This window comes from Thunnus thynnus, chromosome 8 (assembly GCF_963924715.1).
Source record: "Thunnus thynnus chromosome 8, fThuThy2.1, whole genome shotgun sequence".
NCBI lineage: Eukaryota > Metazoa > Chordata > Actinopteri > Scombriformes > Scombridae > Thunnus > Thunnus thynnus.
In genome coordinates this window covers 10721733-10737243 of record NC_089524.1, presented here as the reverse complement: position 1 = coordinate 10737243, position 15511 = coordinate 10721733, and the positions used below count along the sequence as shown (strand labels likewise).

The following is a 15511-nucleotide window of genomic DNA, read 5'->3' as shown; positions in this document are numbered from 1 at the left end:
TGAGGCCATAATGTCATGACTGGATTTGAGTATTTAATTCACTCTTACACTTGAGGATTTGAAGGTCAGTGATGTGTAGCTGGACGTCCATACACCTCCAGATACGAATAAATAATAATCAATAGCCAAAAGTACACAGATGCCCAATAAACCTTTGGTTTGGGGCTGTTTTTCATAGTTTGGGGTATAGACTCCTCCGTTCCTACTGAGGGAAATCTTAAAGTGACAGCATTCAAGGGAATTTCTTTTAACAGGAGTGTGCCTTTACCTTTGTGGCACCAGTTTGGAGAAGACCTCCTGTTTCAACATGACAATTCTACCTGTGCATAAAGCAAGGTCCATTTAAAAATGTTTTTCCCAGTTTGGTGTGGAGGAACTTGACTTCAACCCCATCCAACATCTTTGACTCAGAACGCCATCCAAAAGCCAGGCCTTATCAAGTTCACTGATCTTCTTGCGGCTGAATGGGAGAAAATCCCTGCAGCCAGGTTCCACCATCTTGTGGAAAGCCTTCAAAGAAGAATGGAGGCTGTCATAGCCGCATGTTAATGTCTATTATTTTGGAATGACATGCTCAACAATCATATACATGTAATTTAATGTTTGGTTGTCTATATACTTTTGGCCATATGATGTAGAATGTTCAACTTTCAACATTTCAAAGACCTGGCAATAATTTTATTAGCTTTCCAGTCTTAATAGGATAATGAAAACCTTAAGTGGTTGTTCAAATATTATAAATAAGCTTAATCAACAGCAGTAAGTGCTTTGTAGACTTTTTTAGCCCTGGATTTCGCCTCTCAGGCTGCATACTGTACGTATGCTGTATGCAGCCAGAGCGGAAGACTATAGGCAAGTGAACTGAAAAAAATGCCACCTCTTTTGTATGTTTTTCAGGTTTAAAAAAAAAAGTTAATAGGCAGTAAAGGACAGTGCTCCTTAAATTTGTTCTTTAGTAAATATGTTAATACAACAAGGAAACTGAATGTGACTTTAAGTAGTGTTAGTGTATCAATAATGCAGAAATTTATTAATTAAATTTATTTAGAGTATTTCTAATTTTCTAAAACTATCATTTTTATGATGGTTGATTTTATCATAATATGTTTTTTGCTACAATAGATGATTTAAATTAAATAACTTTTGGGGGGAAGTTTTAAAAAACCTCTGACTTCATTGTGTCTCTCCCATCCCTGAAACCAAATTTAAACCTTCTCTAATGTATAATACAGTGCATTTAAAGAGCAATATATATATATATTATACTGGATTTTCCGGGAGACCTTGAGTTAAGACTGTGACAGTAGAAATTTTAACTCCATATTCAATATAAAACCAAAGAGGCAAATGTGATGTTTGCAGATAGAATCTTTCCTAATGGGATTGTTTGTATTTCAACGAGACAATCGGTCGCCCATTTCTCTGGGAACTAATCTCACAACAAGAGCCACTAGATAACTAGATGAAACAGGCACAAGCCCAAATGGCTTGGGAATACATTAATGCATGTGTGCGTGTGTGTATTCAGTGTGTCTGGAACCTGCAGATGTCCTCCCCAATGTCAACGTGAAAGAAAAGGACAGGAGAGACACTTTGAGCTCAGCTGTGTTTGTCTTGTGAGCTGACCATCAGGTGCTTGCATGTCATTGACTGACTGACTGGTTTCAATTTATTGGCATAAAATGCTTTAAAACCAACAAAAGTGCATTAACACAGACTGCAACAGTATAATGTCAACAAACATGGATGATCCTGATGAAGGCCACAAGCCGAAACGCGTTGGTCAACTAATAAAGTTGTTCTTCATACTACAAGTGTTGCTGGAGTTCTCATCTCTCTAATGTCAACGAACAGCAAGGTTTAAATGTAACAATATAATACTTTCAATAAAAACTCATCAATTGTACCACAACAGTCTATCAAATATTTGGATTTGCTGTGTTTTCTTGTAATAATAATAAACTCCATCTTTTACAGCACTTTTCTTAACAATGTTACAAAAACTTATTATAAAAAAAAACATTATTGTGACCTAATATTATACCTATGCCTCAGCTTTACTTTATTGCACTCTTTCACACTGATGTCTCAGCTGGTAGGCGTCATTCATCCATCACTGACTCTGTGGAAAATAGCAGATGTTACGCTATTGTCACGCTCAGGGCAGCAAGGTGCACAGTTGTTCAGACCACAGTAGATCGAACTACACATCACTGACACATATTCTTTGTTTGTTTTTCACACACACACAAAAAAGCGCATAATATTATTGATTTTGCAAGCTCAAATTTGTTGAAATGAAATATATTAGCTTTTTACTACAATGTAATTGTAGTAATTGTAAATTGTGTTATTACTTGGTAATGAGGCCTCCGCTCTACACACCTAGATCATAGACGAGCAATACAGAGCAGCAGATAAGTGTAATACATGAAGTCAGACTTAAAATCACCAAAACACAACCTGAAACTAATTAAATTTTAAAATATGGTTTAAACTATTTTTAAATGTCGAATGCCCGATTGGCTATTTAAAACACATGTAAGTTATATATCTTACAGGTACAGTACCAGTCAAAACTATTGACTGGTACTGTATATTCACACATAGTTACTGAAGAGTATTACTTTAGACAAAACAACTAGAATATTTATATTAAATTGAGGTTTTGCAACTACAGTATCTACATAAAAAATAAAAAAAAGAAAGAAACCAACAATTGGAGACAAACAGTAGACAATTAGTACCTCTTTCATAATAAAATGTGTCATGACAGATGGAAAAATACAAGAACCTTCTCACAGTTGAAACATTGCAGATATGGTTTTGTAAAGTTTTTTTGTAGGACATGTGCAGTACCATTTTTAATTTCACTTAACATCTAAGTAAATGTAATATGACACCGTGAGGAGGTGAAGTGATGTGAATGCTAAATGACTCATTTAAGAGGTTTTCAGGCTGTTGAACATTTCATCCCTTTTCCCCTCTGTTGCTTCTGCCTTTCCTTTTTACTGTAAACACATCCTGTTTTTAGCTGGAGTCAGTCCATATCCAGAATTTACAGAACATGACTCAACACACTTATTGCATTGTCGGAGGCGAAACCCATTAAGTGCAGCAGCAGGTGAGGCCAGTGTCTGGTGATCTAGGAGCCAAGGGCTACATCTGCTGAACATAAATGTCTGAAATGAATGGCTGAAAATCAGAATGTGACTGAGGCTTCAATTAAAAACAAAAACAAACAACATATAGGCCAAGGAGGCTAAGGGCATTAGTCAATTCTGATGCTTCATTGTCTAAATGGGGCTACTTATCAGAGAGCTGTTAAATTAACAAAATATCAAGAGATTAATAGTTAATTAGTTATTGTGTCATGCACATACAAGTGCTCAGCCAGCTGCAGTGGTGAAACATTTGTAACATAGACAAAAAAACAAACTTCTTACATTACATTGCAAACAAAGAACTTTTTCTTCCACCATGCTGCAAGAGGGTCCCTTCCTGAAACACAGCTCAAGTTTCTTGTAATTATTCATTTAGAAAAACTTATCAGAAATTAAGGACATTTTACTAAATAGTGTAGTGTAAAGAAACGTTACTTGCAGCCCTGCTTGTGTGTGATGGTGTGTTTGCATTAAGGCACTGGGAGAGGAGGACTGAAAGTTAAGATAGAGGACAAAAAGCTGCGTTGAAGTGTTGGTATAGCTACTTTTGAGGACAAATATTTTGAAAAGGTAAAGGTAAGGCTTATACTTTTTAAGAAAAAGGTGTGTATGTTGCACCTTCTAAGGTTTCCTCTTGAACTACTGCACTCTGCTTATTCTGTATTTCTGTAGCCAGTTTTATAAACTGTAAATCTTTTGCACAATCCATGTTAATGAATGCTGCTATAGGTTTTCAATGCCTGTGCCAATACAACCCTGATTCTTTACATTCTTTTTCTATTTTCTATTTGTTTAAACCTCAATTTTAATTCTTCTAAAGTTTTAATACCTGTGCATTTACCTTACCTTTTCATCAAGCCCAGGAAATGTAACTTCATTTCTTCATAGGTAGCGTTTGATACTGAAAAGTATAAATGTCGCTGTGGTGAGATGATAATAAAGGACAGTGAATCCTTGTTTTTGGGGGTGCAGACCTGGCCTGGTTTATACTGGATTTAAACTCACTACAGTCCCACTGCCAGCAGGTACATGTCATGCAAAGGAAGCAAAATACAGAAATGTCTATGTGAAGTGCCAGATATTTCATATTCTCAGGCAGCACTGATTCTATGTGAAGATAATATGTAATGAAACAACTTGCTAGATTCATGCTCTGTCTCTGAAAAAGATCCCTGCGTGAGTTCAGGTGATGTAGGGTATAGGGGTGTGCCTGAATACAAATACATTATTTGGCAAAGCACAAATAGTGGATTTAAAACAACAACAACAAAAAAAAAACATTTGTTTCATACAAATATTTTTAAAATTTGTTTTGATTTGTCTGCTCCGCTGCTACGTCTATTATATATATATATATATATATATATATATATATATATATATATATATCTTATAATACATCCATGAGCAGCAGCAGGAGCAGCAGGAGCAGCAGCAGTAATAATCCCTGCATCGGCTCCTCCAGGCCTGCAGGTGGCGATATAAACCGACGAGCCTTCAGCCTTCAGCTCGTGGTGTAGAGACCTTCAATGTGCTTTTGCAGCTTGTCAACTTAACAGAAATGCTACTCTTTGCTCAGTTACCCCGATAATCTACTCAGAAAAATCACCCATTCGTCACCGGCACCTAGGTGAGTTTTTTTCTTACATGTTCTGCAGTTAAACGCAGCTATGTGCTAACTGGAAAAGCTAACAGATGGCTAACTGAACTGCCCACTAGGAAAGGATCTGGTAAGAAGCATCTCTGACCTGTCACTGCTGACAATGTGGACAGCTGTCAGTGACATGTAACGTCACATTTTCACACAACACTGCTGCGGATCCACAGTGTTTATTATTTAATACATCTGTGGTTAATTCATAGGACACAACAGATACATGTAAGGAGGATATTACTGAGTGTTGTGTTGTGACGACCTTGACTTCACCTGTTAACTAACTAACTTACTTGCATGCAGCGACTATATTTCATTCCCTTATGGGCTATAACCTGGCACTTAGTGTAGATAAAATGCATTTGTCTCAATGCTGTTAAAAAAAGTAAAAGTAGCTTTACCACAATGTGAAAATACTCCAGGAGATGTAGAAGTTCTGCATTCAAAACCTTATTGTTATGCAGACTTTATATTATTGAACTTATGTTACTGATTGTGTTATTACTGATGCATTGAAACTGTACTTTAATTGTAGCTGCACAAGCAAGAGTTACAATCACTTAACTACTTTATATCTCAGAGTTGAAACGATTACTCAATTCATTGATTAGTAGATTGACATAAAGTTTTATTCATAATTTCGATCAGAAAAATGTGGACGGTTGACTGGTTCCAGCTTCTCAAATGTGAGCATGAGCTGCTTTTCTTTTATTGTTTATGAAAACAAACAGAATATTTGTGTGTCTGACCAACTTTTTCACTACCTTCAGACGTTTAATAGAAAACTTATTAAGCTCGTTAACCATCAATGAAAAGAAATGTCATTTGCAGCCTTACTTTATATTGCGTTGGGTAGTATAATCTAACACAACATATTTCATGATAAATGCTGAACTGCACCTTGATCAAATAATTGCAGTGGAATAGAAAGTACAATATTGGTAGTTAAATACTTTACATCCACTATTAAGTAAATTACTTCACATTTGTATCTAAGTAAAGTATTTGACTAAATGTATTTGATTACTTTTCACCACTGACTTGTCTCATCTGTTCTCAGAAACAGATCTATCATGGAGCCTGTAATGCATCAGGTTTGGCAGAGAGTCTTTCAGCGCCTCCACAGAACCTCGGTCCTTTCCAGGAGGAACCATTCAGGCTGCGCTGAGCATGCCGCTGTTCCTGCTTCCACTCACTCCAGACACATCAAACCCACGCTGCTGGTGTCCCGCCTCTACCAGCCCTCAAACCTGCGTGATGTGGGGCAGGACAGCCGGTTGCAAGGCGAGATGACCTGTAAGAGCCAGAGACTCATGCAGCAGGCTGGACTCATCCATCCCTCCAATCCAGGTTGCTACTACTACCTTCCTGCAACCGTCCGCTCCATGGAGAAGCTGGTGAGATTTTTTTTATTTTTATTTTTTTAAAGAAAATAATAACCATCAAATAAGCTTGAGTCATCTGGTTGTATCATGACCACAAATACATTGTATTATTAAAGAGTATCAGTTCTCTATAGAGCTTTTTCTAAAAGTCTGCAACATAAGACGGATCAAAAATGGAAACAACGCTGATTCAAAGACTATTGAGTCATGATGGAGGATACTGCTGTAATGATAGTTGTTTTGGAATTTTTATTTTTTTATTTTGTTTTTAGTTATTTCTTCTGGACAGCTTATTTTTATCATGTTAAAATTATTTTCATTTATAAAATCAGTCCATTGAATTTACTGTTATTAATGTGAACATGTTGCTGCCATCCCCTTTTTTTCTTTGCTACTTTTTTTCATGTAGAGGACTTATGGGAAACTAATGGAGATCCATATTAAAAGATTAAAATATAGATAATATGCATACAGTAGTTTAGCTTACAGTAGGATCACATGTCATATCTGACAGTCAGAGTACAGATTCCCAACCTTTTTGGCTTGTGATGCCTTTATAATAAAGCAGTGTGAATTTGCAACCCATCTCAGCCTGCATATGTTGCTAAATGTTGGCCAAAGACCAATTTAATCATTTGAAGTCTGCAAAAATATACTTAATTTTGTGTTGCAGAAATGTATTTTCCTGTTTTCATATCATCTTGAGACACCTTGAGGGTGTCCCAAACCCTTAGTTAGGAACCACTGCATTAGAACATATATGTAAAAAAATATGAGTGTAATGGTTGGTTAAAGGCTCCTGCTTGGGTTGTAATGTAATGTAAATGTCATCGCCTCTGTCTATAATCAACAGGTGAGAGTAATTGACCAAGAGATGCAGGGGATCGGTGGGCAGAAGCTGGACATGCCCAGTTTGTGCTCCGCTGATCTCTGGAAAACCAGTGACCGCTGGGATTTAATGGGAAAGGAGCTGTTCCGTCTGAAAGACCGGCACGGTGTGGACTACTGCTTAGGTCCCACGCATGAGGAGGCAGTGACGACTCTCGTCGCTCATCAGGCCACCCTCTCCTACAGACAGCTCCCTCTGCTTCTTTACCAGGTAAGCATCACCTGTTATTAACCATGTATTTTCTTGTGCTAAGCTGCAGTTTGACATCCTAATTTCTTTATTTTTAAAACAGATCACCCGCAAATTCAGAGATGAGCCGAAGCCAAAGTTTGGGCTTCTTCGAGGAAGGGAGTTCTACATGAAGGACATGTACTCCTTTGATGTGAGCGAGGAAGCTGCTTACCAGACCTATGAATCTGTGTGTCAAGCATACTCCAGGCTCTTCGCCCGGCTAGGTCTGCGTTGTGTTCAGGTGCAGGCAGACACGGGAAACATCGGCGGTACGCTCTCCCATGAGTTCCAGCTGCCGGCCGACATCGGCGAGGACCGGCTTCTGGTCTGTGGGAACTGCTCCTTCTCTGCCAACGTAGAGACCATGTCAGCAGACAGAACTGACTGCCCACAATGCAAAACTGGCACACTGGTAGAGTCTAAGGGCATAGAGGTCGGCCACACATTTTACCTGGGCAAAAAGTACTCTCATGTGTTCAATGCCGCCTTCAGCAATGCCCAAAACAAGCCTAGCATCGCAGAGATGGGCTGCTATGGTCTTGGGGTAACTCGTATTCTCGCTGCAGCTATTGAGGTGATGTCAACAGAAGAAGCTATCCGCTGGCCAGGTCTTCTCGCCCCTTACCAGGTTTGTGTTTTACCCCCAAAGAAGGGCAGTAAGGTGGACGATGCGGCAGGCTTGGCTGAAGAGCTGGTTCACACTTTGGGGGAGACTCTGCCTCGTTTGAGAGGTGAAGTTGTTCTTGATGACCGTACCCAGATGACCTTTGGTAAGCGGCTGAAGGATGCCAGCAGACTGGGCTATCCATATGTAATTGTGGTAGGGCAGGGTGCTCTAGAGGATACACCCAGGTTTGAGGTGATCTGTCAGCAGACGGGTGAGACGATGTTTCTCAGTAAAGATGGACTCTTTGATCTTCTTGGAAGAGTGGAAACTGTATGAATACCAACTCTGAATAGGGAAATAAATGTTTTCATTTTATGTTTATGATGCGTTAAGTGAGGTGGTGGGAAAAGATAAAAGCCTTGTATGTTTTGTCATATGTCAGTAAGAGGACTGGAAGTTTCTCTTTCGTTCTATATTCTGATTTACAAAGTGATGAGACCTATAATTTACACACTAGTTATATTAATTATTGGCATATACTTACTATCACAACAAAAGCCTGATAACGGACATTACAACTTAAATAGCATTTGATTACCATGATGCAAAAGACAATAATGTTACAATTTAATTTTTTGCAGCCTTTCATGTTCCTCTGCAAATAAAGACATGAACCCTCAGAGGTGAAAAGGAATAATTGCTGTTGTGTTGTAATATGTATTTGCATCTGTAATCACAGCTATCATGATTCAGCTCAATGATGGTATTTCTTAAATTGTGTATTCAACCATGTCATGAAAGTCAAGGAACAGCAAAAAATTAAAAAAAAAGACCTTTTCCAGTAGTGGAAGAACTTGGGTCCTTTTAAGTAAAAGTAGAAAAAAAATACTGTAGAAAAAAATACTGTAAATACACAATTATAAATACATCATACGTTAAAGTAAACTGAATCTCTTTAGATGTTGGACTGTTGATCTAATAAGACATTTGAAGACGTCACCATGAGCTCCAATATATATATATATGTTGGCACTTTTCAATGTTCATTTTATAGACAAAAAGATTAATTGAGTTAGTTTGCATTAGTTGCAGTCCTACTAATTATCGTATGTAATTTTACTCACACTGTTGTAAGAAATATTTAAATGATGGGTTCAATAAATCATATTTCATTAACTGATTTCTGTAAATATTAGGTAGAGTAAATGAGCCTAAATAAGCAGAGTACAACGACGTTAAAATGTACTTAGACATAGTGTTTAATAAATGTTCTCAGCTTACGGCAGTGGAACCAATGAATCACTTCACTGTTTCCGTACGGAACATTTATGACGTTGTACCGCCCATGCACATGTTAACAGTGTAAACAAGGTAGCTGGCTAACTTCTACATTAAGTATCTCTGTTACAGCTGATGGGCTGGTGTCAGTAATTCAATCTCAGAGATTATCTGATAATAAACAACAGAACATTGCTTGGTGTATATATTGTTGATGAAAAATGGCGTCCTCGGCGGTACACAGTGATAGCGACGATGGCATGGACGAGTTCATGGACAAATTCAAGACACAGAGATACAAAAATGGCTTCAATGAAGACACCTGGGAAGAGGTAACAATCAAATGTAGTGATTATCGGTTACCAGCAATAGCTAGAATGTTATTTTTATATAAGTGAGTCGTCACCTTAATATCTTCTTCTTGTTAGCTAGCAAGCAAACAGGTCACTTAATAGAAGTAAAATTACAGTTAAATCTGTTTTTGTCTCATCCAGGAGTTCAATAAAGTGCCAATGTTCATGAAAACTGCCCCTGAAGAGATCGATCCACGACAGTACCCAGAACTGGCTTGTATCCAGGCTATAGTCCACGATGAAGACAGGCCTCCAGAAGGTGGGTCGACCACAGCTTTTAGTCCCCAAAGCTTTTTGCAATACTTATAAGTTACTTTAGTCTTCAATGGGAAGACAAGGCAGCATTAAATGAAACTGGTGTCATAACATGAAGTAAATGTGAGAAACTGTTAATTTTCCCAGTGGTGGAAGAAGATCTCAGACCCTTTACTTAAAGATCTCCTCCAGACATGTTTTAAGATGTATATAAAATACTTTGAAAAATAATTTGGGTCTGATATAGTTTTTTTCACCAAATCACAAATCCAGCTTGTAGGCCCCCTAAAATTGGGTTTTCAATGAGCACAGAGAAACTTCATGCTTTCAGCAGACGAATGTGAAAACAAACTCTGCACATACATCATTCTGCACAGTGAAGCTCAAACATACAAGTGTCTTTTTTTTGTAAGGGCCCACAAGCCAAAAAGTTTGGGAACCACCGGTTTAATCTTTAACAATGCAGTGTAAATTATTAAAATAGTTATTTTATGTAAAATTTCCGTCTGAAGAGTGACTAAAGCTGTCAAATAAATGTAGTAGAGTAGAAGTATCAAGTAGCATAAAATGAAAATACTCAAGTTAAGTACAAATACCTTAGAATTACACTTAAGTACAGTACTACTGCGTATTTTATATTTTGTATTCACTACTTCATCTTTATAACATATACATATAAAATTATATCTACACTACCAGAACCATTACTTCTGCACATATTTTGCACAACTTTTTTATTTTTTTATTTTTACAATATAGAAGTATTTTAATGTTATATATTTATATAATTTCTATAGATTGAATGTTTGTTTGCATTTATTACTCCTAGTATCTGTTTCCTTGTTTTCTGCACTGCTGGTGATCAATAAAGTCTTATCTTGAGTAAATGTACTTATTTATTCCAACACTGAATTTGCCTCATTTCTCTCCAGAGCAAGCACAGAGCCTGAAAGATGAGGGAAATTCATTTTTTAAAGATAAGAACTACGAAAAGGCCATCCTGGCATACACAGCAGGTTTGAAGAAGAAATGTGGCAACCAGGACCTCGACACTGTTCTTCTGACCAACAGAGCCGCAGCACACTTCTATCTCGGTAAAGATTTCTTCTTTAAATGCCATGAAGATATTTTTATGGCTTTTTTGGACATGAGTATATAACTAGCACCAGGGACAGTCAAAATATTACAAAATATCTTTGTCCATGTAATTATAACTACATCTGTTTCTTGACCATTTTTCATTTCTGTCACACAGGTAACATGCGCTCTGCACTGAATGATGCTGCAGCTGCAAAGAAGATCAAACCAGACCACGTGAAAGCCTTGATCAGAGGTGTGTAATACATTCATACGGGTTTTTCACTTGTAATAGTGTCTTGTATAATGCAGTAACAGTACAGTTAGTAGTTATAATTTATAACAATAACAGAATAGCACAAAAGATAGTATCATAATAATGATAAAATAAAAACAATATGCAATAATTTCACAGTACCTTGTACTCTAAAATGAAATTATTAAATATTATATGACATATCATAAGTTTGCATTTTTACAAGAAATTAAAGAAATTACAAGAAACCATAACAATGCTTAAGGTCTTTTTACATATATAGAGCTCATGATAATGCAATTAACAGTAATTTAAATGTCCTGTGTATGTTTGTGCAGGTGCTCAGTGTTGTATAGAGCTGCGTAACTTTGCAGAAGCCACCCGGTGGTGTGATGAGGGACTTAAAGCTCATCCTACAGACAAGAAGCTGCAGGAGCTGAGAGCAGCAGCCGATAAACACAAGGTATCATTTTTATGAGTTTAAATGATTTTTGGGGTGGAAGTTGCATTGAGGATAGTGTTGTAGGAATTCATATGAATGATTCTGAAAATATCTAAATTTTAATAATATATAAAAATAACCTGGCTTATTTTTTGTATCTCAGAGAGCAGCAGACAGAGATGCCAGGAAGGCCAAGGCCAAAGAAAAAAAAATGCATGGCGCGAAAGAAGCTCTTTTGGCTGCTATAAAGGTAAGCATCCTCCTTTTAAACTGAGAGAAAGATGAAGCTTTAACTAAGTTAAGTGTCTGTCTGGTTCTTTATATCTGAAACTGTCTCAAACAGTGCATCGATTAAAACATCATGCAAACCTTCCTTTCCTGCAATAATCAGATGCATTTTTGTTTGCTTAACGCAGGAGCGAGGCATCAAGCTCTACCGGTCTATGAAGCCTCCTCAGCGTGGTTCAGACAGTGAGGATGAGGATGAAGGCTCCTCGGCAGCGATCGCAGAGCTGAGTCTGGATGGCCTCAGCTCTCAGGAGGCGACGGGGGCTCAGGTCTTCCTGGACGAGCAGGGCTCCCTGCACTGGCCTGTTTTCTTCCTCTACCCTGAACATCAACAGAGTGACTTCATCTCGGCTTTCTGTGAGAGCAACTGGTAAACTCCTCTTCTTCTACTCTATTAAAGTCTTTACTGTGTCATGATTTGGTATATTCTATACTTGCATGCAGCTAATTGGAGAAATTACTCGTAGTTCAGCAGTGTTTTCTTGTTCTATTTGTAATACATGTGTAGAACTGGCAGGCACTGTCAGTGGCAATAACACTTTAAAGGGAGAATTAAAAATATCTAATGAACAGTATGTTTATTTGTTCATCTTATTTTATTAGAAATGTGATGTCATTTCCCTCTGAGACATAAAAACATCTTCTTATATATGCATTAAGTTTTTTTGTTCTACAACATTCTGTACTGTCAAAAATACAGGAAAAACACACATGTAACATACCCCATTAAACCCATGAATCAGTTCAGGGAACTCCACAGATCACATTTTCATCTTTTCAGCTGCAAATTCAGGAATGCATCTTTTATTTGTCTTCCCATATCAGTTTTATAGACCACCTGGCTGTCATGTTTGGAGAGGAACTTCCACCTTGGGACACGGACAGAAAATATCACCCGCAAAATTTGCAGGTTTGTGTGCTTTGCCTAAATGTTATTGGTTATTGAAGCACAAATATCAGAACCTATTCAGGATAATAATTATTAACTGAATGATTAACATACTGTCTCATTTTTTTTATTGGTTATGTTTTTCATCCTTAAACTTGAATGAATTAATCTCTTTTTGTTGTAAAACTTCAATGGAGTGAATACATTCACTATTTTCGGTTACAGTGATATATAATATTATGTTGTTGTATGCTGTTTCCTGAAGTAATCAACAGTAATAAATGGTCCAGAGTATAATGTCGAATGAGGATTATTTTTCATTCCCAAAAACAGGATCATTATATCAACAAGTTAGATTATTATAATAGTAAAATCAGTGGTTTATAATCCCGCATTAACCACATTTGATGTTTTTTTTTTTTTTGTAGCTGTTCTTTGAAGATGTGGAGAAAGAGACACTCTACCAAGTTGACCCAGAGACGACACTTTTGAAAGTGTTACAGCATAAAAGGTACATCCATTGAGACCAAGTGTGGTTTCCATAAAGTGGATCTTATTTTGATTTATACCTTGGCCAGTAAGAATTCTCAATTTTTTGGTGCTTACATGCACATAAGTAACCAGTTTACTCAGAGAAATCAGGCAATCAGCATTTTACTGAAGAAAGCCAACTATAAACCACTTACTTAGTAGATGTAGCCAAATAATGTATCATTTTTACAAGCCTTCTTTTTATCTTATTAGGCCTAAAATTTGTTTAGATTCTGTGTATAAAAAAATAAGTTATGTTTGATGTTATATGCTCACACAACTTGGCAGCCTTTTGCGACTTCCTCTTAGTGTCTGTGCCTTAATACTCTATTTATTACTCAGCCTTATCTTCTGTGTTTAATGACGTTTGAGTGCAACCGATCTTAAAAATAGACGAAGACGTTTCCTCCCTTCACCTTTTTTTGTCGTCTAGTGAAGCAACAAGGAAACAGATCTGAAAAAAATAGTAACGTTTTTAATTCAATGGAATATGTCACCTGTTGGCAAGTGCCAAGGTGTAACAAGGAAATTTCTTCCGAGGTGTGTGTGCATCTCGACTGTCACATTCTTGCATAAATGTCATCCACTGTGATTGTAAAATGTATGTGTGAGAGGGTATTATCTTGTACCATGGAACTTTTCTTTAGGCATTACTTCCTCAACACTCTTGCTGAGTCACTGTCTTTTCTGCTCTGTCGACAGGTTTTTTGTCAAGGCAGGTACTCCCAGTTTCATCGTTTTGGTAAAAGGCTCATCGTTCTGCAAGCAGTTTTTAACAGGAAAGAAAATATTGGGATTGTAAAAAACCTCGGCCTTCAACTCTTGGACTTTTTACTACACAAAATCCTCTTCAATGCTAAAGGACTGACTTTGTTCTTGGAAACGATGCCCTGGCAAACATGTATGTCTAAAAGCAGGGCATGCTGTACGACCCCACATATCAACATAAATGAATATAAAACAAATATGAAAACACACTAATTCTTTGTATTTCTTTCTTTTCTTTTGTGTAGATAGAAAACAATGTAAAGAAAATTTATTTGAAAGTGCTTAATCAGACAAAGTTTCGAACAAACAAAATTACCAAACATGAATTAAACAGATAGAGAAGAACAAACTGTAATAGGTATAAACAAATTATTTAAGTGCTTATTTATAAAACTAAAAGTTTCCGTCATACATTCTTCAGGTAGAGTGCTCCCAAACAGACAACAAGGCCTTGTTATCTTCTGACTTTATCTATGACGCTTAAAATTCTGGAAACTTCCTTCATTCTTTAAAGCAAGCTTGACAAAGGACTGAGAGACAAATGAAATCAAAAAGTATGAAAATTAATTTTAAAGATCAACACCGAGATAAGTGGTTAATCGCATTTGACTGGGTCAAGTAACCAGCTTTTCTAGCTTGGTGAGTGTACTTTTCTGGTATGTTGGCACGGTGTAATGGATTATGAAGTAAGGTATGAATTCACTTTAGTTAATTAGTGTCAACATCTGTGTTGTCATCGTAATTTGATCATATCATATCCATGCCAAGAAAAACCTGTTGCTTCTGTTGACACAAAAAGAAGTTTCACTCAACGTCATCAGACTTTCCTGCAATGTATATGCACTTAATATAATCATGAAAGTATTGATTCTGATCACATTATTCTTGAATATTAATTGTTTTTGTCTAAGATTTAATTGACAGCATATTTTGTGTTCTTTGTCTTAATAGAGGTGAAAAAAAGGGTGAAATCATTCAGTTCATTAGACCATAATTATTATGATTATCATTAAAGTAGTATCAAGAAACTAAGAAATCATGCAGTTAATTCTGATGCCAATTCAATTCACTGATACAAACATACATGGATTTGATCTTCATTACCCCAAACAACAGAAAGAGCTAAATCAAAGTTCCATACCAAGATAGATGGATAAAACCAATCAGAAGCCACAAACTTTAGTATGAAGCCATGACGACATTTGATTGGGTCACAACACCAGTGGTGGTTATGTTCCCAGGAACCATCATCATTGGAGGCTGCATCTGGACAACAGTTGGGGTCTGTATATTGATGATCGCGGGGACTTTTTTACGATGTTTTAACTCACGGTGCATCTGACACCAGGAGCACCACACGCAGAAACAGGAAGCTGCGATGTCCTTACAGATAGAACCCTGTGGCGAACCGAAGTACAAATGTGTAAAAGTTGTAAATTCAAAT

General features: G+C 36.9%; 2 protein-coding genes across 3 annotated transcripts; both read left to right on the top strand.

Annotated features, from left to right (window-relative positions):
• Window positions 1-4632: 4632 nt before the first annotated feature.
• pars2 (prolyl-tRNA synthetase 2, mitochondrial) lies at window positions 4633-8305 on the top strand. 2 transcript variants are annotated; one of them, XM_067596445.1, is made up of 4 exons: window positions 4633-4794; window positions 5885-6215; window positions 7057-7302; window positions 7385-8305. In XM_067596445.1, exons 2-4 carry the CDS (start codon window positions 5892-5894, stop codon window positions 8264-8266), a joined length of 1452 nt encoding a protein of 483 aa, XP_067452546.1. In that variant the 5' UTR covers window positions 4633-4794; window positions 5885-5891; the 3' UTR covers window positions 8267-8305. The 2 variants fall into 2 exon arrangements, with proteins under 2 accessions (XP_067452546.1, XP_067452545.1); XM_067596444.1 differs by having other exon boundaries at window positions 5879-6215.
• Window positions 8306-9246: 941 nt separating this feature from the next.
• On the top strand, window positions 9247-14276 carry ttc4 (tetratricopeptide repeat domain 4). Its single transcript, XM_067596446.1, has 10 exons — window positions 9247-9540; window positions 9703-9820; window positions 10749-10910; window positions 11072-11149; window positions 11488-11612; window positions 11755-11841; window positions 12008-12249; window positions 12705-12789; window positions 13197-13279; window positions 14002-14276. The coding sequence occupies exons 1-10, from the start codon at window positions 9430-9432 to the stop codon at window positions 14099-14101; spliced, it is 1191 nt and encodes a 396-aa protein (XP_067452547.1). The 5' UTR covers window positions 9247-9429; the 3' UTR covers window positions 14102-14276.
• Window positions 14277-15511: the final 1235 nt, after the last annotated feature.